This window comes from Dermacentor albipictus, chromosome 2 (genome assembly GCF_038994185.2).
Source record: "Dermacentor albipictus isolate Rhodes 1998 colony chromosome 2, USDA_Dalb.pri_finalv2, whole genome shotgun sequence".
In the NCBI taxonomy this organism is placed as follows: Eukaryota; Metazoa; Arthropoda; class Arachnida; order Ixodida; family Ixodidae; genus Dermacentor; species Dermacentor albipictus.
This window is the reverse complement of record NC_091822.1, coordinates 85,139,091-85,166,980: the sequence shown is the minus strand read 5'-3', so window position 1 is coordinate 85,166,980 and position 27,890 is coordinate 85,139,091. Positions and strand designations below refer to the sequence as shown.

Sequence of the window (27,890 nt, the reverse complement as noted above, 5' to 3'; positions counted from 1 at the left end):
TTATTCAAAAGAGCACACGAGCGTAGGCTGCTCCTCCGCTCTGCACTGGGTGGTCCCTTCAGTCCAGGAGTCCAGTCGCCTTAGCTGCCCTTCTCGCTCGGTTGGCCAGGTTCAGCTGGTCCGTCGAGTCGCCGCTGGACAGGCTGCTTCCCATTGCCGTGTGGAAGGGTGTGTTATGGGTGCGAGGTCTCGTGTGCTTGCGCAAGCCCATGGTATGTGGCGAAGCGTTGCGCATTGATCGTAGTGTGGGTGTTTAGAGGAATACAGCGCTGGTTGTATTATGGCACGATAGAGATTCATGTGCAGATGTGGGTTTGTTCGGAGTTCCTGCCGTATTACGTCTTTCTCTCGCGTCAGAGCATTATGAAGCGGTGGTAGTGTTCTTCGTGAGCGGCGATAGTGTACCAGTAACCTACACGCGTAAGGTTAGTGTAGTAACCTACACGATACGCATGTAGGTTACTGGTAATGAGTCGGGATGGAACTGCTCACTGTCGCCGTGCATGCGATATAGTGGGGCTGCTACAGAACGAAAGCCACGAAACGAATATGAGGCGTTCGCATTAAAAAAATTTGCCATTTAACTATGTGCACTGTGCGAAATAGCCTGAGTCACTCAGGAACATTGCGAGCAACGTGCCGCTGGTTACTTTCGCCGAAGTTGCGCCACTTCTTAATATTTTGCTTCGTTAGGCCGAACCAGCCAGTAAGGCGACTGTGTCTCCAGGCATGGAAATCCCATTGCCATTGCACAGAAGTGGCTCTGAAGTGCATTCTTTTGTATTCGAACAATGCGTGTTTTGCTTACTTTTATTCATGCACTATTAGGATGTGTACTTTCCTGTCCACGTGATAATCAACCTGTGCTCGGTTATCTGTGTAAATTGTCAGGACGTTAAACTTCTATGCTGAGGTGAAGTAAGGAATGCACCTACGTCCTGATCATGACACAGATCGGTCCACCGAAGCTCTATCTGCCAGAGGAGTTTCTCCTGCTGCGCAAAGAAGATACCCCCGTGTTCCGGCAATACGAAGACGCAGTCACGGATGTATTTCGTGCCTTCAGGAAGCGGGTAGAGCTCGCTGGCATCGCTCGAGAGATCATCAGGCTGCAGTATTATCTCAGCAAGGTGAGCAAAGTGTCAAGGAGTTTAATATGTCATGAACGGTAAAAATATTGTTACCTTTCTCACGTCTACTCATGATCGATGCTCCAAACATGAATTTATTTTGGTGATGTGCTCATCGAAAAGCAATGCTCGGGTCTTGAAAGCATCTGCTAATAAGTATTAAAGCTTTGATTACCCCTTTTTTATAACTGAGACTACTATGCGCTAAGGCCTGTGTTCTGATAATGGTTCTTAGATTTGCTCATTCAGTACGCCACCCTATGAAGCGGTTGCTCGGCAGGCAGAATGTTCCGAAGGAAATGACGTGCTTTGTGGGCATTTTGTCCTTCACTCTGTGGGATGACAGCAAAATGGTGAGATAAACGGGTCACGCGAATTCATTACCGCAGTAATCTAGTGCATGTTTGCCGCAGACGGTAGTGTTCATTTTGCTACAATATTCTACAATATTATCGGGTCTAGCTTCTTCAACGCTGAGTTCCCAGCGTTGTATGTACTTTCGCGACATCCAACCACGTAGTCAATCATTAGTCCTCACGTGGCATGTGTGGTTTTCTGAACGCTTTGCCGACAGTTGGAAATCATTGTCGCCTTAGCATCTCATTCCAAACACGCGCCTGTATTCCCCCGCAGCTTCTTGCCGTACTGCCTTTCGTATCATAATCATATATATACGCTATCATATCATAAGCATGACTATCGTAATAGGGCCGATCAGTTCCCACTCCACTGTTAAAGTCCTTGTCGTGTACAGTTTACCACTTGCAGCTAATTTTACTTCCCAAGACTGTCCGACTTTGACACAGTCAGGTGAAGCGCCAAATGCTATATATGTCTGCGCTTTCTTTAATGTAATGACATATTCCGCATTGCATTTAGCACATTGCATTTTTCCAACCGAGGACGACGTGAGAGAACTGAATGTCGGGCCAAATGCGTAACCACGTAGGTCGGAATCTTTAGCGCCATAATAACGTGAAGTATGGAACCATGGTATGAAAACAGAGAGACAAAAGTGTGACAAGTGGCTGCAAGTGAAAGTTGAAGAGCAGCAGTACCAACAAAAGGGATGAATCCTGGAGATATACGTGCCAAACCCAAATTCTGGTTATGAAGCACGCGGTAGTTGGAGACTCTGCACAGAAAAACGTACCTAAAAGCCTGTATGTACTTTTGCGACATCCATCCGCGTAGTCAATCATTAGTCCTCACGTGGCAAGTGTGGTTTTTTGAACGCTTTGCAGACAGTTGGAAATCATTGTCGCCTTAGCATGTCATTCCAGACACGTACCTGTGTTCCACCGCAGCTTCTTGCCGTACTGCCTTTCGTGCTATAGTGTTTCCCATAATTGCGACGTGCTTCTTGCGGTATTAAATGCGCGGAAAACGCCAAATCCCTGCTAATTCGTTTGATCAAGGGCGTTTAAGGCATGCATAGTTGAAGGGCAAGTTCCAAATACTTGTCAGTGACAGGTTACGACAGATACAATTACTTTGCTAAGTTTTTTCCGAGCAACTGTGCTTGTTCAGTAGGTGTCGTCCAAAGAACACGCGACATTTCGTCATCATTGCGCACAGCACTCGCTGTCTCGTAGCAATGCCCTTTTAAGGAGATACGAAAAGATGTTACAAATTTCTCTCTCGACTATCGATGCCTTAAACTCTTTAAATTAAATATCCAATGACGAACGCGGCCTCTTCTTTGCAATTAGGCTGATGAGCAGCACTTTCCCGCTTGTCTGAGGACGCGCCACAACATCGCACCAGCGCCAGAAGTGCGGCCTCCTATACCACAACATGACGCGTTTTTCCAACGTACGGCGGAACACCACAATTTTGGAAGCCATGCAAAACGTCATTCACTCGCACAATTTTGTAGTGGTGTTGAGGAACAGGGCAGGGCTTGATAAAGATATATTTGCTCATTGCTTACATTTACCCCATCTCCTTCCAGGCCTTGGGGCCGTCCCCTGAATAAAGACGCTTTCACTATTATTACTAATGATTTGCTACAGTCAACGTGTCATGGCGCCAGTGCTAGGCGCCCATCAGTGCAATTATTTTCTAGCATTTTCGACATTCAGTATCTTTTGTTTTTATTACCCTGAAGAAACCATCGCTTCGCGATAGAGGTACGCATCCCACTGGTGTTAACCACCTCGGCCTTTCTGTCTGACGTCATGTCCCGCAGCCAGAATTCCTTCGCCGGCCTGTTCTCGGCGCTCCAACGATATGCTGTTGTGCAGCTATTTTCCTTTGCTTTCACACGATATGCCTTGTCGACGATCCGAAGAGGCCTAGCTTTCGGCTAGCATGTCGCACTGGAGAAGTAACTGCGGTAAATGTAGGTAACAGGCATAACGAAACAGTCGTCAACTATGTTACAATGTTATCTGTACGATAAGGGAGGTCGTCTTGGCATAGCCTATTCAATTGGCGCTGTGTGCTGGAGTAGAAGGTTCAGCATAATATCGTAGCACATATTGACTGACTGTAGCGCGCTACTGTGAAATAAATCGAAAGGACGAAAAGAAAAGACGCAGAAGACACTGAATTATACTTCTTTGCATCCTTGCGCCTTATTTAGCAGCAGTGCGTTGCACTCATTCTATATGTAAAGCCAACTTCTCCCAACCTTAGCTCTTGTAGCTGAACGCGCCACTTTTGTCAGCGTGCTTGACGTGTATTTTTAGAGCGCAGCTCTTTGGCGTCCGTTCCTGGGTTTCGCGTCGGCGTTGTCGTCGGCCTCGTAACCAGCTCCGCCCCCCTTTCATCCCCCCAGCGCTAGCAGCGACCGACTGATACCGCTGGATGCCGCTGACGCCGCTAGAGAGTCAAGATAACGTGACTGCATAGAACACCGTCGCCGCCATGCAGAAAGAGGAGGAAAGGGTCCCCCCCCCCCTGGTTCTTAGCGCTGCGGAAGCGAGGGTATCATATTTTTCTTCTACTACTGCTACTGCTACTACTACTACTATTATTAGTAATAACAATAATAATAATAACAATAATAATAATCATCTGCACTAAAGCAAAAAATTACACAACCATTATATGCAGCTCCATCTAACCATTCTCGCTTTCGAAGCTAAAATGAGGCAGCTTTTCTGCGACCATATCTTAGCTGCGCTCTCTGTCATTGGCTGTGCTTCGACTAACCGCAGCTCTCTTCGAGAGCTCGTAAGCCGCAGTCTGTTCAACGATGTTGATTTATAAAATAAGTAGCCCAAGAATTCCGTAACCCTTCTTTGAAAGCGTCCTACGCGGCATTCTTGGTTTACCACTGACTACTACTTGATTCTCCAACCATGTACCGGAACTATTTGGCTGGACACTGACCAAGACGTGCATCTAGCAGCCACGAAGCACGAGCAAGCATTTCAATGCGTTATAGAATTTGACTGCCGTTCTTTATTTCGGAGATTCAGAAATATCCATTGGCCACTATATAATGGGGCATTTATTCTTTGCGACACCCGCCGTGGTTGCTCGGTGGCTATGGTGTTAGGCTGCTGAGCACGAGGTCACGGGATCGAATCCCGGCCACGGCGGCCGCATTTCGATGGGGGTGAAATGCGAAAATACCCGTGTACGTAGATTTAGGTGCACGTTAAAGAACCCCAGGTGGTCGAAATTTCCGGAGCCCTCCACTACGGCGTGCCTCATAATCAGAGAGTGGTTTTGGCACGTAAAACCCCATAATTTTTTTTAATTTATTCTTTGCTATCGACTATTAGGCATACAAGTTGAGCGACCCTGGCACGCCGTAACGTGCCACAGAAGGAAACTCGAGACATCCTTGTGTCACTGAGGTAATCCTTCGGACGTTGTGCCATGTTAACCTACAGTTCCATCGCGCTCTTTCTTTCGCAGATGTTTCGGCTCAAACCAACTCCCCAAGATTACTACATCGGAAGTGTTCCGCTGCAGAACTTAACTGCGCGCGACTCGTTGGTAAGTTCTTCCCTTTAATATAAGTAAAAGAGGGTGTGAATTTGTTCCAGCCGTATATAGCACGATTTGTGTCTGCTGTCCTGCTTCGTAATCCGTTCGATTTCGTTAAAATCTGTACAAGGGGGGCGAAATTCAAGAACGCTTGTGTACTAACAAATTTAGGCGCGCGTTAAAAAACATTAAATGGTCAAAATGAATTTTCATACAGCGCCAGCTGACTAACACAACAGCAAGAGCACCGGTCAAGCGCTGATCTGGATCAAGCATTGGATCTGGATGTAACTTAATCAAGCACTGTGTGAGAGGCAGTCTCAACGGTGGTTCTGTAAAACATGTACGCCGATTGTTCCTCTGGGGTGGTTCACAGGATTTTGGCGCCATGCGGAAGCGTGTGCATGGGGCTGACAAGCCGGTGTATCAATGTCAGGTCACGTGGGCATTCTCACTATTTAAAAGGAGCTGCGTCTTCGCATCTTGCCGGTCATTGCCATGGTTGCGGCTGCGTGCCTTCATTTGTGGTTAGCTCGGTCGTTATGAAACGGCGCGATATTCGGGCGCGTGAAGTCGTACAGCCGTATAACATCAGCAAGAATAAGGACGTGCGTTTTAGTCAACATTCACGTTCTCTGTAGAATGACGAGTTTCCGTTTATTGATTGTTCGTGGCTGCGTGACATCTGTCATGCACGTGACCTGCTGATATGCTTTTCATTATTTATACAGTCCTGTTGCTTCCAAATCAAATTTCTATCGTCAGAACAGCGCCTGTCCCATCCTATTTCCGTTGTCTTTGTCAGTTTGTGGCAGTGGACAAGAAATGGATAGGTCGCCCGCTTTTCTATTCTTCTGCACGTCAGTATTAATTCGAAGCCCGCCACCAGGGCGTCCCTTATGATGTGCTGTCTAGCTTGGCGATCGGACACTAGTTTTCGAACGTTATTTTGTTAATTTCTTTGCTTCACTGCGACCTTCTGAACTCGCATCCTCCTATTCTATCATAATCTCTCGCATGTTACGCCATCGGGGCTTTTAAGAAAATATTATCCCGCAATTGGTTCGTCATCGTGGCTTTATTCAGAAACACGTGTATTTCGCACCCGTGAAATGTGAGCGTATTTTTGGGATGCGCCTGAATGAAACGAAGGGACACCTATGCACCTAGTTGCCCGCATTACTGGCGCAAGCAACCAAGGATGCCAAAGGTTTATACGTGTGTGGGTGCAAGTGTTTTTTGTTTTGTATTTTCTGCAGACAGACTGGCACTACTTTCTTGCCGATTTTTACGGCGACCGCGACAACTATTCCGTCAGAGACGCGGCTGTAAACATCTGGAACATGGCCTACCTGGAATACCTGACGAGGCTTTTCAGCGACCCTTATAACAAGCAAGTGTTCTTTCTCGTGACGGTAAAAACCAGGCAGTGGCACAATTGAGTAACGAAAACTAGCTCCTGATAGGACGAACTTTTGCCCAGAAAAGCAAGTAACACTGAAGCACAACCACAGAGGAGAGCACATTCATTAGTTATTAAGGAGAAAATGAGACATCCACCCAATCGTATCAATTCCTACAAAGGAAACCCATACGGGTTCCTCGAAAGAAAAGCCTCGTAGTTTAATAAAAACTCGGCCTAGTCCGGGACTCTAACCCTGGACCACCGCCTATCCTGGGCAGTCCGCTCTACCATAAGAGCTAACGAGCCGGCCAGCAGATGGCAGGGCGAAGCCGAATTTATCGACAACTCGAAGCAAAGGCAAGAGTTTGAAGTAATATTTCTGCTGAAACTCGCAAGGTGAAGGGAAGCAATTATTAAAGGGAAAACCAGACGTCCACTCAATCGTAGCAATTGCTACAAAGGAAACGCATGCGGTTCCCTCGAAAGAAAAGCCTTGCAGTTGAAAAAAAGATCGTCCTGGTCCGGGACTCGAACCCGGGACCACCGCTTTTCCGGGGCAGCCGCTCTACCATCGGAGCTAATGATTAGGTGGATGTCTCATTTACCCTTTATTAATTACTTCCCTCCATCTCGCGGGTTTCCGCGAAACTATTATAGCTCACATTCGCCAGTCTTCAAAATATGATCTGTATGCGTCAAGCGCGTAGGCTCTTTACAAACTCCTCGTCGTAAATTCCAGCGTAATTACTGGTGCTTGCGTGTGTTCCAGAATTTACAACACTATTCGCGTCGTTTACGCATAAAGATTAAAGAAGGTTCCCTCACTATAAAATTGGCGACAAAATCCGAGAAAGTTAGAGCAAAGGAAGGCGCGTCTTGCGCTGGGCGATAACCTTACGCCATTCGTTAGACGCTGGACAACGGTGGGTGAAAATATGTAAACTATTATGGGTGTTAACACTGTCTTGGTAAGACGCGTTACCTGGATCCGTGTGGCAAATAGACAATGCTGACAAAGAAAACATAGGGGAAAACTTCTTTAAAAAATTAGATGAAAAGGAAAGCCGGATCGAAGCTGCACAAAAAGGCAACTTTCTGCAGCTGGGAACCAAACCCCCATCCTCCTAATTGAGCTTCATGCGCTTTTCTAGTACGCTGCAGCGGCGGCCGAAGTTCCGTCAAATTTGTAGGGTTATTGTGCATGCGTACAAGGTGAGTCCCGCGTATGAATGTACACACCTGCCGCTGAATTGATGTACCATATACGTCGCCATGGTAGTGAGTGACGCTGGCTAAAACATTTGTGCGAGCTTTACAGGTAATCCACGTGCTTCGCCTTTTAGGACGAAGTGCCTCCTGTACTGCTCTTGTCTTAGCTTTACCTCACATCCACTGTCCTAGTGGAGTGAGCATAACCTCTGTATAGTAATCTTTATTTCGAGGGTTAAACGTGTCGCGGTTTTCTTTCTTACGCACCGACGCAGGCGCGCCTTAGTGAATTATCTGGGATGGCTGATAGTGGATAGCCTCGGGCACATCGCCTTCAAGCATCAGCCCAACTTCTACCGCACCGGCACTGACGTAATCAGCACACGCAACACAGTGGAGACGTGCGCGAGGCTTGCCATGAAGATGGCGCCTGCAACCAGCGCCAGAATTGTCTTCCAGGCCACATCGTACCGAAGAGCTTGCGTGAGTCTATAGCATTCGACATCTCTCCAGCCGATATTTTTATTCTACCTGTACATTCAACTCGTCTGGTATCGCTATCATCTGCCAGCGTGCCGTTGCAGTTCGTCCGTCACACTGGCGGCACTCAGTTCATCCTTGTAATGTTCAATATGTGACTAGTTTCACTCGAGGTTGGTCACTGCTGGTGCCGAACTGTCATCAGGTGGACCTTCCCCCCCCCCCCCCTTTTCTTTTTGCTGGGCAATTAGTCGTGGGAGGCGCGACTTCGCGAACGGGACTTGGGAAACCAAGTGGCGACCCTCGACTAGGCCTGGCGAGCCGCAATAGCTTGTGGGGACATCGAAGTGTGCTCCACACTCCACGCGCGTTCTTTATTTCAATGATGTTGTTTCGCTCTCTCTTGCTCAGAAATTTCTGGTCAGCAGCAAGTTCTGGCTTAGTTCACGTGATCTCGACAATTTCTTTTGCACCGTGTACTTACCACTGCAAGCATGAGCGACTCTCATTGTCCACGGGCCATGGCGTCCGTTCTTGTGCCGCAGGACCAGTGATGTTCCTCCGCGTTCCACACCAGAACAAAGTAGATGCCTGTTCCTACCGCAGCACAAATTTTGCTACATCCGTTGTTTTGAGCCGATCTGTCTGTCTGTCTGTCTGTCTGTCTGTCTGTCTGTCTGTCTGTCTGTCTGTCTGTCTGTGTAGACTCTTACGCCAACCAAGTGCTCCTAGTTGCTTGGGCCCCTTGGTATGTGCTTCTGGTCATGATGCCATCGTGATGGCTACATTGTCGTCATTCCAAATACGCGATCTTACTCACGTCGTGCCCTGGTCGTTGCACCTTCTAGTTCCTAGTTGTCTTAGTCTTAGTTGTCTTGTCTAGTTGTCTTAGTCTTAGTTGTCTTAGTGTTCCTAGTTGTCTAATAGCAGGCAATCGCTATCGTGTATTCATTGTCAGACTGTCGTCGTAATGCCTTCGTGGTCGTGCCATCACTTCACTGTAGCATTTTCAGCCGACTTTCCTCATGCCATCGTCATCACCTTACCCTCGTCATACAGCTTTCGTGATACAGTCATTGTCACACCATTGTCATCACACACTCGTCATCTTACCATTGTTCTAATGCCGTCGTCGTGCCATCGTCGTCACTGCACGATCGTCATACAATCATCGTCAAGTGTTCTTTGCCATATCGTTGTTGTCATACCATCGTAGTCACGCTGTTGTTTCGTCATCGACATCACTTCAGTATCATCATTGTATTGTCGTGATGACGTCGTTACCAAACCACCTTCGTCGTTCTAAAGACGTCATTCGTAGTCCGGCGTTTTGTCACAGCCATGCTGTCGTCATTCAATCGTAAATATACCACCGTTGTCTTGTCATCGTCGTCGTTACGTCGTTGTCACAAACAAGCCGTTATGCAACCCTTGCCATACCGTCGTCATCAGCGTCGTGCCATCGTCATTATTCTTATTTTTTCATCCGGTTGTGGTGATTCGTCATCGTCGTGCGAATGTCGTAATTCAGTCATCGTCATCTCATTTGCGCCATGTCGTCGTCACGTTGCCGTCGTTGTAACGTCATGTATAGAACCTACATATCGCTGTCGTCATTCTGCCCTCGTTATACGCCATTGTCGCTCCATCGACATTATATTTTTTTTGTCATTCCATTGCCATTGTCATGCAGTTGTCATCGTGCCTTCATACTCGTGGGTGACCTTGGCAAGCGAGTGCCACAGCAGAGTGGGACAACATCGCAGTATGTGGCATATAGCCGAAACAGCGAAAGTCTCAAGATTACCAGAACACGTGTCAAATAAGCGTGACTTCAGTAATGTGGACTGTCGCTACCGTGCTCGATTGCTATTCGCATTACCGTCACCGGTCACCGTGAGGTTATTTCAGGCGTAATTTTTTCTTGACCCATGTCTATCATGTGGGAAATGTTTTTTTTCACGAAATGTCGTTACCCGCCTGCTTTACTTGCTACTGCCTTTTGTAAGACGTATATCCCAAAATTTTTCAGTGCTGGACCACGCCGAAGTGGTTAGCTCGGGATTAATTTTCAACGCCTGGTCTACTTGATCATGTACCTAATGCACGGTACACGGGCGCGTTTTTGCATTCCACGGCCATCGGAATACAACTTCCAGGATCAAACCCGCGTCCTGAAGTTGAGCAGCGCAACGCCATAGCCAGTGTAGTACCGCGGCGGAGGTGTACAGCTCTGAGATGCACACATTGTTTAATACTGAATGCTGCATAAGCCGCATACTGAGAGATATAGGGAGCCGCCATAACTTAGCCGACAATCTACGGTTGTTATCGCGTTTGGCATTGTTACATCAGCAGATGCTGCTAGGGCAGGGCATTTAATCACCTCACCGCGCAAACTACAATCAGGCTACCTTTTTGGCTTGCATCTGTGAAAGCGGCCGTGGGCACTAGTGCGCTTCGAAAAAACTGGACACAAGTATACCACTAAGCAACCCTAAGCGTCAGTAAATTCCATCATTGCTGCACTTTGCTTAGCGTGGTAAAATGGCACATGTAACTGCTGAACATACAGATGCCAATCAATACATTGTCGCTGCAACGGGAGCCTAGATGGTCTGGTGTAGTCAGCTTGGAGGCGACTGCCAAAACTGAATTCATATCGGTGTGCGTTTCTATAACTTATCGCATGAATTTTTTTCTCTCACAGGTATACGTACTGAGGATTGCCCATGAGCTCCGCGAGACATTTTTGGGTCAAGTGCGTTGGCTGGGCTGGATGGACAGAGAAACCAAGGAAGTCGCTATGAGGAAGGTACAGTGAGGGAGCCCTTATTTGTTGGGTTCTATGGGATGCACGCCTCATTCGGCCTAGAGGAAAACAACGCTCCTTGTGTTACATTGCGCCAATCGCTCGACGCAATGTCTCGGGCTCTTACAAGAGCACCAAACAATCCTAAAGAGTTATTTAGGATGATGCTTGTCATCTTATCATTCAATGAAGTTATGTTTTAGTTGTGGATTTCTTCCATCGTACTTATCTTAGCTCGGAAGCGCTATCGTATTATTTTTATGAAGTGCAGTCTTGGCGTTTTGTTCTACTGTTGTTGTACAATAGTTGTTGGGCACGCAGTCTGCTACGCAAACAGGCGCTTCTTTCTCAAGTAGGAGCTAGGACATGCCAGTAAGTTCATATTAAGGTGTCACCATTGCTTTTTTGTTTTTATACTGATGGACTGACAAAACTCAGAAAACTCCCCTCTTATTTGGGGCAATAAGTCGTTTCCTTCCTTCGAAGAAAATATGTTTCTTGTATTTGCAACGAGTGCCTTCCTTTTACATTTGATCGCAGATTAAAGCCATGAAGATAGAAATCTCTGACGGGAAGACATCAGACGACGGGGTGAGCGATAGATAATAGTAGAAACGGTACGGTGCGAGGGCTAAGTTATTGTTTCACTGGCTATTTTTTTCTGGTTCTGCTGTAGCATGTCTACCACCAATGTTACATTAATGAAAACGGAGGCTCATCAGGTTTGTTCAAGGCAGAAAAAAGAAAGGAACTTTGCGTAGATCAACTAGTGGGACAACGTCATCAAGCACCTACGTGTAGTTTGCTTGTCCAATTAGGCTGTTCACAGATCATTGAGTACTCTACCAAGAAAGTAGCTTATCTGAGAACTATGCAATTGTAAGTGAGCCATTGGACTTCGTTTTTAAATGATGCACATATTGACATTAACCTACACATTATTGAATTCTCTGTCCTAACAATAAGCACAATAAAGCAGCTGTCTTATTTTTAGTATACTGACATTAAATGCCAACCAACTGGACTTTTAGAACACAAATACATTGGATTACATTCCAACGATTCTACATGCGACGTCACATCACCAACCGCTCTAAAACAACTATCTCTTCTCAGAAGACACCTTCGTCTAACGTAACCTCACGGTGGGTAAAAAAAAATTTAGAATAGTCCTGGAATGCGCTAGCATTGCATGGTTCCCAAACATGCACCATAATATTAATAAATTGGGAAGCATAGGAAGAAAGGCGGTTAAGTGTGCGTGTATATTAAACACATAGCAACTTTCAAACTGACCCACCGAATTACTAAATATGGCTGAATATCTTAGCTTTAACGATAGAGCGATTCAAGCACGGTTCAAATAATCGACTACCTTCTTTACAGCCAGGTAAATATAGATACAAGATACATTTGCATAAAGTGGGTGAGGCTTACACGCAACAGTCTCACACTCATTGAATACACGTATCACTCTAACCGCCTGAAATATTAATGCTTTTCAATGGCAATAGTAGAGTGTAATAATCCTGACCCTGTAACTTTAACCACTAGTGCATATTAGCTAAACCAGTTTACAAGAATAATTGAGTAAGATTTCCTTTTATTGCACGATTAAGACAAATTACTATCGAGATTTCTAAGGCGTGGACTCCTACACAATTATCGAGTATTATGTTCTACATTTTAATTTTATTTGTATTACCATGGACATCACATATTGTATTTTGTAGCGGTGTATTGAACATGCACAAACTTGCTGATATTAATCCCATTTAGGGTCGTTCTTACATTACAACAAGAGTTTATGTCTGTTAGTGCTGTAACAATTGCGACGAGGTTTATTGTCGTTCACAACGTTGTGGAACGCTAGGTATATAAAAGCACTGCAAGGGCTGCCCGTAGCACGGGGCTAGCTCGCGATCAGGGCACGGTCCTTCGTCTTCCTCATCAGTCGGCGCATACACAGGGGCGCGTCTGCTTCATTACAATACCCCAGGAGCGAAGCGTAGCCATCCTGGAGATTCATGGCGCGTAGATGAGCGGGTTGTAATACGGTTTTAGGCGGTTGACATGTACTGTCTCTCGCCCACGAGGGCGCAGGACTGGTGACACTGTGAGCAGCTCGACGATGTAGTTGACCGGTGAAGCGGCCACGATGATACGGTACGGACCGTGACAACGCATCCGCAGTTTGTAAGAAAGCCCAGGAATCTGAGCTGGTATCCAAAGCCACACAAGGGAACCATGAGCAAAGTTGTGCGGTGGTTGACAAGTACGGTCATGTCACGTCTTTTGACGTTCTTGAGTCTAGCTAGTCAGGGCACGTGCCAGCTCTGGCAAACTTCAGCATATTTGGCGAGTTTGGAAACTGGAGTATACTTGTAGCGTCAGGGTGGTACGGCAGTATGGTGTCCTAAGGGCATGAAGGCTGACGGCCATACACAAGGAAAAGGGGGGGAAAGCCGGTAGTCGACTGCGTCGCGGTGTTGTATGCGAACGTAACAAAGGGGAGTACGGTGTCCCAGTTGGAGTGGTTGGATGAAATATACATCCGCAACATGTCGCCAAGTGTGCGGTTGAACCACTCGCTCAGACCGTTGGTTTGGGGATGGCACGCGATAGATTTTCGGAGAATTATGCTGCACACAGTGAGGAGGGCTTGGATGCCCTCCGAAAGGAAGACACAGCCCCTATCACTCAGTAGTAGTATCACGCGGTCGAACGGACGAGACAGGCATGGTAGCAGCTGAAACGGTCCTGTGAAACGCTGGGTATGCGTCTTGCCTTGTTGACATGTAGTACAAAACTGAATGTACTTTTGCGCGAAGTTGTATACATGCCTCGCCAGTAACGGCGCCGACGCAACCTTGTGTAAGTTTTGAGGACGCCGGCATGAGCGCTAGGGGATCAGCGTGAAAAGACGCGCAGACGTCAGAGCGCATATGACGAGGTATAGCAAGGAGCCATTTCGGACTGTCGAGCATACAGTTGCGGCGATATGGAATGTTGTCCCGCGCGGAAAAGTGGGTTGCTTGGCGGCTTAGCGCTTGTGTCCAAAGGACATCAGACGGAGCGGCAAGGTAGTCAAGTAAAATTACAAGTGTCGGGTCCTTGCGTTCTGTGATCATGTCAGTGTAGGTAAGTGGTGACAGGGTGGACGAGGAAGCTGACAGAGACGCCAAATCAGGCGTCAGTGGGGAGCGAGGCAGCGAATCAGCGTCGCAGTGCTTGCAAACGGAGCCTTATATGACGCGGATGTCATACCCTTACAAGCGAAGCTCCCAACGTCCCAAGCGTCCCGACGGGTCTTTCGAGGAAGAAAGCCAACAAAGGACATTGTGGTCAGTACTACGGCGAAAGAACCGCCATAAGGGTATGGGCGAAACTTGCTTTGTGCCCAGATGATCGCTAGGCACTCCTTTTCTGTGGCGTAGCAATTTAATTCTGCTTTCTTTGGAGTACGGCTCGCATAAGCGATGACATATTCATCATAGCCAGCTTTCCGTTACGTTAACACCGCGCCAAGGCCAACTTCGCTGGCGTCAGTAGGAACTTCCATTGGAGCATCAGGGTCGTAGTGGCAAAGAATCGGTGGTGAGGTCAACAAGTGGCGCAACTGCTGAAATGCTGCAGCACAGTCAGGTGACCACGCGGCTATGTCGTTACTGGCGGAAAGTAAACTTGTCAAAGTCGCCATGGTGGATGAGAAATTGCGTACGAAGCGACGAAAATAGGAACATAAGCCAAATAAACTTCTGAGGGGTTTGATAGACATGGGCGTTGGGAAGTCTGCAGCGGCGTGGAGCTTGTCTGGGTCCGGGAGGACGCCGTCTTTTGAGATAACGTGACCCAAGATGGTTCGCTCGCTTGCAGCAAAACGGCACTTCTTGAGGTTAAGCTGTAGGCCGGCAGATGTAAGATAGCTCAGAATGTCATGCAGGCGAGCGAGGTGTGTCGGAAAATCGGTTCAGAAGACGACGATGTCGCCGAGGTAACATAAACAGGTCTTCCATAAGTGGCCGCGAAGGATGGTGCCAATCATACGCTCAAAAGTAGCAGGCGCGTTGCACAACCCGAAGGGCATGACGTTAAACTCGTACAGGCCATCGGGTGTAACGAATGCGCTTTTCGGACGGTCAGGTTCAGCTATTGGAACTTGCCAGTACCCGGAGCGCAGAGCCAAGGAAATGAAATATTCTGAGACTTGTAAACAGTTGAGAGCGTCATCGATCCCAGGCAGTGGATAAACGTCTTTTCTCGTTATCTGTTCCGGCGTCTGTATCGACACAAAAGCGAATGGAGCCATCTTTTTTTCTTACCAATACGACCAGTGAAGGCCGCGGACTTTGAGAAGGACGGATGACTCTACGTTTGAGCATATCGTCCACTTCCCCCGTAATGATTTGACGCTCTTGGGCGGAGACGCGATAGGGGAGCTATCGCAAGTAGGAGTGGGAACCGGTGTCGATGGTGTGGGAAATACCAGTGTCACGGCCCAATGACGTCCAATGACAGTAGAAAGAAGAGAGAAACTTGTGAAGGGGTGAGAAGTTGGCGGCGATGAGATGGGGAAAGAACAGTGTCGATGGCGTTGTCAAAACCCACTGAAGGTGATGAGTCTGAGACCGAAGCGATGGGCGTCAACGTAACGGAGGGAGTCGGTAGGAATATCGAGATCGTCAACGTAGTCAACCGCCTGGCAGTATCCTAGGTTCTCTCCACGCAGTAGGCTGATCGGCTACTGGTAGTAGTTGGTGGTCAGCATCACAGTTGACCCAGATGTTATAGTGAGCACGCCAAACGGAAGAACAATGCCCTTGCACTGAGCAAACACATCGGACGGCGTGAACACTACAGTGGCGTCAAATGCGGCATCAGAGGACAGGACATGAGCCATCGACGACTAAGGGGGTATGGTTGTGTCGGCATCAACAGTGTGTTTGTCGGCAGAGTGAGGAGAGCTTGTCAGCAGTGATTCACATAGGGGTAAAATCGACACTTCCGCATGTGAACAGTCAATGAAAGCATGATGACGTGTCAGGAAATCACAACCAAGGATGAGGTCGTGAGAGCACGATGGTAGCACGAAACACTCCATTATTTACAGAACGTCGTTGATGACGACACGGGCCGTGCATACAGATGAAGGGTAAATTCGCTGCGCGGTGGCAGTGGCGAGCACCAGGCCAGATGGAGCTGTAGTCACTTTTCGTAGTTTGCGACAAGGGTTCTCGTGAATGATCAAAACGACTGCTCCGGTATCGCCTAGTGCCACTGCAGGTATCCCCTCTACGAAAACGGTGACAACATTTTGCGGCGGAGATTGAGGTCTTGCGAACGTCGATGCACTTGCAGTTCTTGCCTCAGGAACTGCACCAGTGAGTTTTGCTCTTCAGTGGGAGCTTAACGACGCAGGGGCGAAATCTAACGCCGACTTGGGGAAGGGGAACGCCGAGTTTCCGACCGGCGATCAGTGTCAAGACGTCGCGGCGAAAATGGAAGCCCAGCACCTCCACCAAATGCGACGAGGTTTATTGTCGGTCACACCGTTGTGGAACGCTAGGTTTATAAATCCACTGCAAGGGCTCCACGTAGCACGGGGCTCGCTCGCGATCACAGCACGGTCCTTCGTCTCCCTCTTCAGTCGGCACATACACGTGTCTGCTTCTGCTTCATTACACTATTCTAGGAATATTTCATTTTGATTCCAGTATTTACTGCACGGTTGTTGCCATGGCGTTGTGATTTATTCTGTACACGTACTTGTAACCTCTTCCCTGAGATTGGCACTATTCATAACTAAATAAAATAACAGAAGCTGAAAAATACAAACGAACATACGCGTGCTCTTATTCAGACGGGAGTGTTGGTGTCCCCGTGTGCAACCGATGGTGTCACAGGTCTCGCCTTCCACGGCACGCGCCCCCCATAGTGTTCGAATACCCAGAGGCACCGCGAACGAAGCGGGCATTGTTGTCAAAGGCAGAGCATGTAGAGCCGCTGCTGGAAATGGAATGCACAGCACGAACTAGGAGAGAAAAAAAATATTGCAGTTTCGCCAGAAAGGCATAACGATTGCGATAGCAAATTATTACACAGCTATACAAAGTAAGAATAGTAGTTTCTGCCATACAATCTTTTCAACATTCGCTTACTAACAAGATCAACAAACAGGATGTCACACCCGCCGACAAACCTTTATACAGCTCATTCAATGACGGTGGGCACTCGATGTCAGAACGCTCGCGTGAGGAAGAGTGTCAGCAGCAGCGAGATAATTGCCCTCCATGTTGCCTCTCGCTTCAACGCAAACCAAACGGCGAATACGTAGCGCACATAAGCCATCAGCCCTCGGCGCGCAAGTCTTTGTGCCCACTGCGGATCACTTTCATGCGCCATGTACACTGCGTTGTATATACTGTTTTTTTTTTTGTCCTGTTGCGACTACCGTTATGCCGATGTGTGAGTAGGGCGGCCAGGTCCTCTCAAGCTGTTTGGTCAGCTTTTATTCCTTGTCTCTCTGAACACTATCGCAACTAAACTAAATTCATTTCAAGATAGGGCCTGTGCGGCGGCATTCAGTCGTTTCATAGGCAGCCTCCGCCAGAGTATAACGACTGAGCCTCGTGCTGCCTTGCACGTGTCGGAACACGGCGTTTCCTCCTCGCCTTCTGCCCTTGCGCGCGCGAGATCGCGCCGCTATTCTTGTCGCCGTACCCTCGGACGTTTTCAATCGCACTTGCAGAATACGACGCGCCGCCGCGATGTGATCGTACTTCGACTTCATACGGAATATCGTGGCGATAGCGAAGGTGGAAGTTTACCTGGAGAGTTTATACGATTGAAATAAATTAAGCTGCAATTCGTGACTTTAAAATAACATAAGTTTACCCTTTATTGATGCGAGAGGATCAAATAGCCAACTGAGCGAAAAAGTACGCGGTGTGTGTAGCAGCGAAAGGGCCCCTAAATTCGCATTGACTGTGACGCCACGTGACGAGCGCGCCTCGTGGGAGCAGAGCGTGCAAAAGGGAAGCGCTGTAGCCGCGCTAGCGTTCCAGGTGTCGCGTGAGGGGAGAGGGCATCTACCTGATGCAACGCCACTCTCGCTCTCGGAAGCCGGCACGTGGTCCGTATCACTCTCCCCCCAACTGGTCTTGGCTTCTGCGCGCGCTTACTGGCCTTCGTGGCCGCTGCTACCCCTTTGGCCTCCTCGCTCAGGACGATGGTGGCATGCGGTGTTGGCACCGCAGGCTGCTGCTGCCGCTGCTTGCCGTCTCGGGCAGCACATACCGCTATGGTACTTTACTCGCAGCGCAAAACTCGGAAGCACCGCTCAGCGGCGTTCAATCGGACATTAATGGTTTCACATTCACCACTCACAGGAAGTGCTTAGGTGTCCTCAAATTTTTCCGTGAGAAGGCCAAGAGGGAACGTTGGTTGGCAACCAACCGAGGAGAGACAGCTCTCAAGTTCGGGCCGAGTATGATCCCTTCTCGCACCATTGCTCCGAATGGTTTGCTTCGCTTCATCTCCGCAAATTAGTTCGGCTTCAGAAAATCTTGCGTAGGAACGCATACTAAACAGCGCCACACAACTTGCAGTGTATGAAAATTTTCCTAATTCGACCCTGCTTCGCACATCACATTTTTAAAGTAAATATGCAGGCACGCAGGAATTATGTTTCGAATGTCATTGCGAAGCGTCTTAAAAAGACAAGAAATTACTTTGCCGGTTTTGTTCAGGAATAGAAACGGCGCGCGCAGCTCTGTAAAAAGTTTTGTTTTTTTCATAGTGCGTGGTTCATGGAGCAGTGCGTAATTCCGGGCGCCAGAATCGCGTATTCCATGCGCGAATGCGGTCAAGTAATACGCCGAGCTAGGCGCACAATTTCAGTTGCGTGCGCTATGACAGAGGTGAAATTAGGTTAGGTTTGGAGGCACTGATCGGCGTTTGCCTGTTCAGTCACGTGTATAAAGATCTGGTGGGTTCACTTTGCGAATTGTGATAGCAGCTGGAATGTCGTGTTCTTCCTGTTAGAAGAAAATGTTCCAACTTCTGAAGCACCTCTCGGCTTCCTGGGCAAACAAGCACTGGCTAAGTTAAAACCCTGCTTTTCGTTCTTTTCAGGAACGTTAGACACTGCCTAATCATTCTTCGCCACCAAAGGTTTTGCCACCGCCACAACCAAGACTACTTTAGTTTCCTTCAGCAGCTGAATTAAGCCCACACTGCTTCAAACAGTTACATTGGCACTTTAATACAAGTCACATTGCTACCTCCACTACGAAGCTTTCGCAGATAGCATAACGCTAGAATGATTTGCTATGAGTTTATGTTTTGTGTCACTATGGTTCAGACTAACCTGAATCAGTAGTGCTGCTTTATTTGTTCTTGCTTGACTTGATTTCTATGAGCTTGTTTAACGCTTCTCTGTCTTCTCTTTGAAGGTTGTTGACGTGTGGCATGACGACTTTCCTTTTGCTGGGATAGAGTTGAACTTCAGGCGGAATGCGACTGCGAAATTACTTAAGTGGCTCCTAAGGAATGACACGGGTGATGACTGCAAAGGGCATGGGTGAGCGGGACATTTTTGTCAAGCAACAACTTCTGAACATCGCAGTGACTGGCAAACTTTTGTATCTTGTACGAGCCTCCGTGTTTCTGTGAGTTCTGATTACTTTGAGTGCGGATGCTACAAACCTAACCAATCTCGCAGATTTTTTTTAACTCCATAGGCATGGGTAACCATGAGACATAATGCCAAAATTAAATAACATATAAGCATGGAAGCTTCTCTAATGTAGATACTGCAACAGCTACTTGTGATATGTAACTGCACATGAGCCATCGTTGTATATGTTCAGGCTGATCACTTGTCAACTTCACACCCTTAAGCAGACTTACGCGGACTGTCTTTGTCCTAGACCATGTCTAAAGTAATTGGTGAGGATCCGCAGCAAGGGCTGGAGTGGATCATGTTGTGCACTCGGCATCGTCCTCATACAGTGAAACCTAGGTACAAGTGGTGGCTGTTGCAAGGATCACCGTCACCCGAAATCTCCGGAGATATACTTCCTCCATCCAAAAAATATTACGGAAAATGGAACAGACTCAGTCGGGGAGATGAGAACCCTCCTGTCATTCGTTAAGTACGAGCTGGTGCCATAATTTCTAGTTGAATATGGCAGACAATGTAAGAAAATATGCTAGTGATGACTTTTTTTTGTTAATAGAAAGAAATGCAAATAGCTACGTTCTCTATAGGCACCGGGTACCAACCATATGGTGTTGCGGCTGTTTCAACTTTATACAAGTTCTGCCGACGTCAGAAAGGAGGCGCCACTCCGAACAAAACAGACGCGTGCTAGTTTTATGGCTTGCTGGAATTTTACAAGCGAATCGTTGGCCGATCTATGGCAGCCTTCGGACGCGTAATTTATGGGACTTTGCTACACAGCCTGCAACGTAGTACTACCTTTGCGGAAGGTAGAAATTGTCGCGTCGAGGACACCGCAAAAGCGTAAAGGCCAAACTTCACGTATGCTTGCCGGCGCGCGAAAGCACGTGCTGCCGCGCCTCCCCATGCACAGATGGTGCGGACAAGTTCGTATGCGTCGATGCGCGGTGCGAGCACGGATATCGGCTCCAGACAGATATCGGGCTCTGGCTGCCTCGCATTTTCACAAGCCTGGCTACGCAGCTACGGCGTGGTACAATCAACACTCAGTGAAGCACACTTCTGTCGTGCAAGAATGTGCCTTAACAGCGAAGCTGTGTATGGCTATGGTTCAATGTATTCTCCGTGTTTGTGCATAAACAATAAAAAAGGTGAGCGTGGCCAGATACCGGAGATCGTGCAATACCGAGCCAACCCGCGGTGCATCTGAAGCAGGATTCAAGCACTTCGCCCCTAATAATAATTAAAAATAATTATAAATGAAGTAAATCAATCAAGGTGAATTGTTTCAAGTTGGTGGGTATAATGGAATCGTTTGCGAACAGCACACGGACTCCCGATCAGGAGGTGTTGCCATATAAGCAGAGGACAAAATGTATCTACACTCGTACACATTTGGCTCGCAAAAGGACAAGGCCACCGACTCTGGGGATGGTCGTGCCGTACAACCGAAAGACAGAATTGTAATCTGCACTGTGTACAATCTCTAGGAACACCCGAGCGTGATATCGACAAGTTCATGACCACGCACTTGGCATGGCTTAGCCGTCGTGACGCTATGCCTGTGATCATCGTTAGAGACTTCAATGCGGACATTTTAAAACCAAACAAGAAATGTGTAACATAGTCGCGGCCGTTAGGCCGCGGCAGGAACGAAACGTACATACACGCCTGAGAACGAGACAGGTAAAAAAATCAGCCTTTATTGTCAATAGCAGGGTGATCATATAGTAATCCAGGAGAGGGGCAATGGAAAGGGGACATCGCGAGTTAGAAAACTTCACGCTTGCGCAGTGTGTAGCCCGCACTATGACACAGCGGCCGATACAACACTTCTTCCTCCTAAAATCGGTCAACCGGTCTCCTCGTCCTCGTCGAACGTCGTAGGACTTGAGCGGGTTCGCTTGGCACTACTGCTCCGGATGATGGAAGTGCCGGGAAGGCGCGCTCAGCATGATGATCCCCAACTGCAGGCGGCAAGGCGGATGCTTCCAGTCTCACATCGAGCTGTGGCGCGGATTCCTCTGGCCTGAATGTAGCACCGTCCGGGCACGCGTCTTCCGCTGTGTCGGGTGACTGCGTTTCTGTAGGCCGACGACGCACCTGGTCCACGTGCCGCCGGACAATTGCTCCAGGTGTTTCTACTGTAACCATTCGGGTCCCAGATGTAGATGTCACATGTCCTGGTATCCATTTGTCTCCTGCCCCATAGTTGCGAACGTGCACACGGCTCTTTAGTTGGGGCAGCCACTCCTGGTTATCGAACGGTGCGTCTCCACTACCCTTCGGGAAACACGTATCCAGGCGCGATCTAATCTGGTATCCGAGCAGCATCTGTGATGGCGACTTCCCGCACTTCTGAGGCGTCCTTCTGTAATTGAGCAGTAGCCGCATTAGTTTGCGCTCCAATTTTCCTTCATTCAACTTCCGAAGACCATCTTTCACTGTTCGGACAGCTCTTTCAGCAGCCCCATTAGATTGCGGGTGGAAGGGGGCGGTCCTAACGTGCGACATGTTCTCGACAAATGTAAATTCACGACTAGTGAATTGTGTTCCGTTATGGGAAACTATCGTTCTGGGCACGCCAAATCTGCTGAATATGTCCCACAAACAGTGAATTGTAGCTGTCGTGGTCGCTTGCTTCAGAGGAAGCGCTTCTATCCACTTGGTGTGCGAATCGATTAGCACAAGCCCCATCTTGCCTTCTATCGGTCCGGCGAAATCCACATGGATGCGCGACCACTTCTCAAACGTTTGTGGCCAGCTTGCTGGTGGAGCGGCTGGCGGCATGGGCAAATTGTCGATGCTATTCTTGCACTGAGCCGACATTTCCTCAATCTCTCGGTCTAGGCCTGGCCACCAGAACAACGAACGCGCAATCGATTTCATCGGCGAAGACCCTTGGTGGGTTTCATGCTGCAGCAATCGCTTTCGCGCACCGGCAGGTATAACCACTCGATGGCCCCAATAAATTAACCCAAGTGCCAGGGACAACTCCAGTCGACGGTCAAAAAATACCGCCAGGCACGGCTTAAGGCCTTTCGAGCTTCTAGGCCAACCACGTAGCACGTAATGCTTGACGCGATCTAGTGTCGAGTCGACGGCTGTAAGGTCTTTCAGCTCTCATGTCGTGACTGTGCCTTTTTCCACGATTGCCAAAGAAAAAACGTACTCTTGCGGCTCTTGGGGCTCCATACTGGGACCGGGTGATTGCAGCGGAAGCCTGTTGAGGGCGTCCGAGTTCAGCAGTCGTCTTCCGGAAGTGTACTGAAATTTGTAGCAATATCCTCCGAGATAGAGGGCCCAACGCTGAATGCGAGCTGCAGCCATAGATGGTGTAGGGCGGTCGGCCCTTAGCAATCCGAGAGGCTGGTGGTCTGTAACCAAGGTGAATTCACGGCCCAACAGATAGTCTCGGAATCTCGTGACCCCAAAAACGAGTGCCAGCGCCTCACGCTCCAGCTGCGAGTAATTCCGTTCGGCTTTCGTGAGAGTCCTTGAACGGAATCCGATCGGTCTGTGGACGCTGCCTACTGTGTGAAACAGTACTGCGCCAATGCCGTGTGGGGAAGCGTCGCACTCCAGTTTCAGCTCCTTTAACGGGTCAAAATGGGCAAGCACTTCGGCATTCTTGAGACACTGTTTGGCCTTGGCGAACGCAGTTTCCTGGCACTGGTTCCACTGCCATCGCGCAGTCTTTTCTAGTAACCGATACAACGGGGACAACACGCTTAACATGTTCGGCAAAAACCTTGAATAAAATGTTAGCATTCCGACAAACGAACGCAGCTCGCTCACGTTACGAGGGCTCGGTGCTTTCATGATAGTTACCATGTTCTTTTCCGTCGGGTGAAGACCGATACGATCGATACGGTGTCCCAGATAAGTAACCGATAGCTGCCTTAAATTGCATTTGTCGTATCGCAGCTTTACGCCATGCTCTCGAAACCACTGCAACACTGTTTTCAGCCGAGCTCCGTTGTCTGCCGCCTTTTCAGACACAAGCACATCATCTAAGTATGCCTGAACTCCAGGCAGGCCCGCTAGAATGGTATCCATCTTCCTATGAAATATAGTAGGAGCACAGGAAATACCGAACGGCAGCCTGTTGTACCAGAATAGGCCTTGGTGCGTATTAATGACGCACAGCTTGCGTGAAGCTTCGTGAAGTGGCACCTGGTTGTAGGCATCTTTCAAGTCGAGTGTAATAAAAACTTCACCACCGCTTAAGGACGCGAACATGTCTTCAATCACCGGAAGGGGATACTGCTGATTCAAGCTGGCCTTAAAATCCCCGCAAATCCGGACTGTGCCATCTTTTCTAAGAACTGGTACTATGGGGGTCGCCCAGTCCGAATATTTTATGGGCGATATTATGCCTAGCGACACTAGCCGATCGAGCTCTTTTGCCACCTTGTCGCGGAGCGCGTACGGAAGCGGTCTCGCCTTGCAAAACTTGTTTACCGCACCGTCCTTGAGCACCAAGCTGGCTGGGGGTCCCTTCAACAGGCCCAATTCCTCCGAGAAGACATCTTCGTAGTTACTGCGTAAGGCGTTGAGGTGGCTGATGGCTGCTACCGTCACCGGCACTTTTTTTTTACTGACTTGCAGTACCGGAACTCCAGCCCTATCCAGCAGGGTTAACAGGTCTCAACCGCACAGGCTTGGTCCGGTGCAGTCTAGTACTATGAGCGCGCATTCAACTGACACACCTTGGTGCGCAACAGCCAACCGAAGCTCGCCTAACACAGGCAGCCTTCCAGCGTAGCACGAAAGTTTCAGATGTGAAGGCTTCAAATTTCGCCAGTGTTTGCAATGCTTTTCGAAAACCTGTCGCGCTATGACGCACACTGGTGATCCTGTCTCTACTTCCATTGCCAGTTCTACGCCGCCCCAATTGAATGTGCGGCGAATTGGCGGCTCGAGACACTTCGTTCGCGCCGAAAGTCCACATATGAGCATTTTCATAGCAATCTTCCGATGTGGTTTCTTGCACTGTTAATGTTTGGCCACGAGGCGCAAGTGCAGCAGCCCCGAGTTGCTTGTCGCGGCGATTGGGACACATTTTTGCGAGATGTCCACGTTGACCACAGTGATAACAGCGCACTTTGGCCCAGCTGCAGCTGTTAGAATCATGTTTGAAGCTTCCACATCTACTGCATTGCCGACACGCTGCATTTTCGGCGCTTTCTCTGGGTGTTGGCCGGCGTCGAACTTGCACTTTCAATAGTGGCGTTACTTCTGAAGAAATCTTTAGCGCATCGTTTTCCGCGGCTTCAGCCGCTATTGCTGTCGCTTCGGCTTCTTGTAGCTTGAGCTCTTTCTTTGCCAAGAGTTGTTTCCGTACTGCACTTGAGCGTATCCCGCAGACAATCCTGTCTCGGATCATCCTGTCAACGCAACTGCCGAAGTTGCAGTTGTGTCCGATGCGGCGGATCTCGTCGAGGAAAGCCTGAATAGGTTCTCCTTCCAGTTGGCAACGGCTGAAGAATTTGTAGCTCTCCGAAATTTCGTTCCGTTTAGGGTCATAATATTTATTCAAGGCTTTGATAACTTCGTCATAACTCAATGAGTTAGGCGCGTGGGGAGCCACCCTTCCGGCAAGGATTTGAATAGTCTGCGTGCTCAGTGCAGCCACAAGAAGTGCTCTCTTTTTACTTTGCTTCGAAATACGCCTCGACTTTGATCAAGTACGGCTTCCACTTATCTGTGCTTTCGTCGAAGCTCGGGAGCATCTGGAAAGCCATGGAAATCGCTGGCACGGCTGTCTTCAGGGCCGGGGTGTCTGGGTCTGCCTTGACTGCGTGGGTGTCGTCTTGACTCGTCGCCACTGTAACATAGTGGCGGCCGTTAGGCCACGGCAGGAAGGAAACGTACGTACACGCCCGGGAACGAGACAGGTAAAAAATGAGCCTTTATTGTCAACAGCAGGGTGATTATATAGTATTCCAGGAGAGGGGGAATGGAAAGGGGACATAGCGAGTTAGAAAGAAAACTTCACGCTTGCGCAGTGTGTAGCGCGCGACACAACGGCCGATACAACAAAATGGTTCGCTCAGTTTGTGCTACAAGAGTTAGGTTTGAAGTTCCACACCAATACAAATCACAATACTACTCAACAACGGTCGCGTATAAATTTACCTATGGCCAAAAATCAGCCTAAAATTTTAACTTCACCAATCAAAGTATATCACAGTAATCACCGAGGTATTGTCACTACCACTGCGAAATCATGAAAATAAATACATTTACCGATGTCTAACCCTGAGTGATGTTCAACAGCTTCGCTGGTTATCCACCTTCACCGAACGAAATAGCTCCTAATTATTTTCTCGGCTCTAAATATAAAACGATTGCGTTTATCTGTTTTTCAGCATTTCGAGGCACAGTGCATAACAGACGATGTCTGTCAAAACGCCTCTCAGTGACCCAAGTAGACGGGCGCTGGGGCATGTCTTGCGTATGCGAACCGTCATTCCTCTCGATGCGCGACAAACGCAAGGCGCGCCAGCGCGAGCTATCACGCGTCGGGAAGCGTACGTGTAGTTGGGCTTCTCTTGTAAGATACGCTTTCTCTACTGGCTTGGCTATGTGGTCTAACTTTAGCGCACGATGCCTATACACTTTATAATGGGCAAGTTGTTCTCACTAATATGTGTACTCCAGGCTCCTTGGTTCAAGTGCGTAATATGTGGTAGCATTGCTAGCATAGCGACATTATAACGCTTGCCGAGGTACGATCAATAGAGTACTTCAATTCTGTTGGTCAGGAAGGCATGAACACTCTGAAGTGTATTACACTCTTAAATAAGACAATGAAACATTAAAAACAATCAACAAAGCAAAGAGCAGAACACGTGAGTGCTGGTTATATAATGTTTTCCCGTTTATCAGGCTTAATAAGGAACTTCACCAAAGATGTCACCACGTTAGTACCTCCAAGGATCCCTGTGGACACTTGACTCCTTAACCTTGGTTCAAAAATACCCTTCGCCCCAAAAACCCGCAAAGAGACGACACTACAGTAGAACAATGATGGTGTGGTGTTCCTATTTACGCTTTTTCGATTTTTCCGTTTTATCTGTTAAATGTCTTTTAAGGTCATACTGAATCGCCAATAACTGATCCAAACGCAAGCATTGTTCTATAAAAATCCTTTTCAGGGCCTCGCCTCAACCTATGCTACATTGAAGACCAACGCTTATTGAATGCATTGATGCAATGATCCGTAGCACTTAATGTGTGAGAGTTGTAAAAATTTTTCATTGCAGGTACATCACACCGTTTTCAACCAATGTTCATTACTTGCATTGGTGTAACAAGTTAGGTAAGGCAAATACAACTTCGATTAAGTGTCATTTCACTATGAGTGCATACACTTACTATGCATTCCATGTCGTGAATTTGTCGCGAGCTTACATAGGCTACTTTTGCTTTCAGTGATCCCGATAGTTATGATCCACAACGCGACGATGCTGACTGAACTTCCTCCGTACGTATACCGATATTTACTAACGAATTCTTCAAGCTGGCCGTCGTGTACTATAGACAAGTTCTGTTTGCTATCAGTAGCAAGTCTATGTTATGTCTGTTATGTCTGCAAGCTGACACGTATACGATACTTCAAGCAATCTTTCATCTGCGTAGCATAGTTAATATGTTTGGGCAATGCAACGCTTCGATGAAAAGTGCTCCCATCGAAACGTTGGCTAGCCTTTCCGAGGCACCTTATTTGGCACGTTTATAGCCTTCGTATGACAACGCGCCACTCCATCAGTCAGCCACTTTCTGGATTATGCTAGGGCAAGTATTTCGTTAAAGAATTACTTAGGGATTGTACAACTGAAAAAAAAAACAGGGGCCGTGATTAGGACTACAAGGAATAAAGTTACCTATCAGATGTGCTAAAATTCTGCTTCTACGGCTCAAGTTACCCCGTAACACAGTTGCTACGCTGTGTTCTCGCCGCTTAGTTCGCGTTGAAGTGACAAGCACCACGAAGGGCAATTTGCTCACTGCTGCTAAAGCTTTCCCTCACGCCCGCGTTCTGACATCGAGTGTCCGCTGTCATCGAATGTGTTCAGGTTTGCCTGCGCGTGTGACACACTGCTTGATAATTTTGTTAGTAAGCGAATTTTGAAAAGAATGTACGGATAAAGATACTAAAGATTGTAAGATAAAACTACTATAAACTACTCTCGGGCGAACCTGCGACATTGTTTTTCG

At 48.1% G+C, this 27,890-nt stretch overlaps 1 protein-coding gene across 1 annotated transcript in view; it reads left to right on the top strand.

Moving 5' to 3' along the window:
• The window catches only part of LOC135900932 (neprilysin-2-like), a 67,259-nt gene that overhangs the window by 25,685 nt on the left and 13,684 nt on the right, over positions 1-27,890 (top strand). Inside the window, exons 8-16 of the mRNA XM_065430531.1 lie at positions 954-1,130; positions 5,004-5,084; positions 6,335-6,468; positions 7,965-8,172; positions 10,880-10,984; positions 11,522-11,572; positions 19,435-19,562; positions 26,936-26,991; positions 27,105-27,156. Of these exons, the coding sequence (XP_065286603.1) occupies positions 954-1,130; positions 5,004-5,084; positions 6,335-6,468; positions 7,965-8,172; positions 10,880-10,984; positions 11,522-11,572; positions 19,435-19,562; positions 26,936-26,991; positions 27,105-27,156 (992 nt within the window). The remainder of the gene's footprint in view (positions 1-953; positions 1,131-5,003; positions 5,085-6,334; positions 6,469-7,964; positions 8,173-10,879; positions 10,985-11,521; positions 11,573-19,434; positions 19,563-26,935; positions 26,992-27,104; positions 27,157-27,890) is intronic.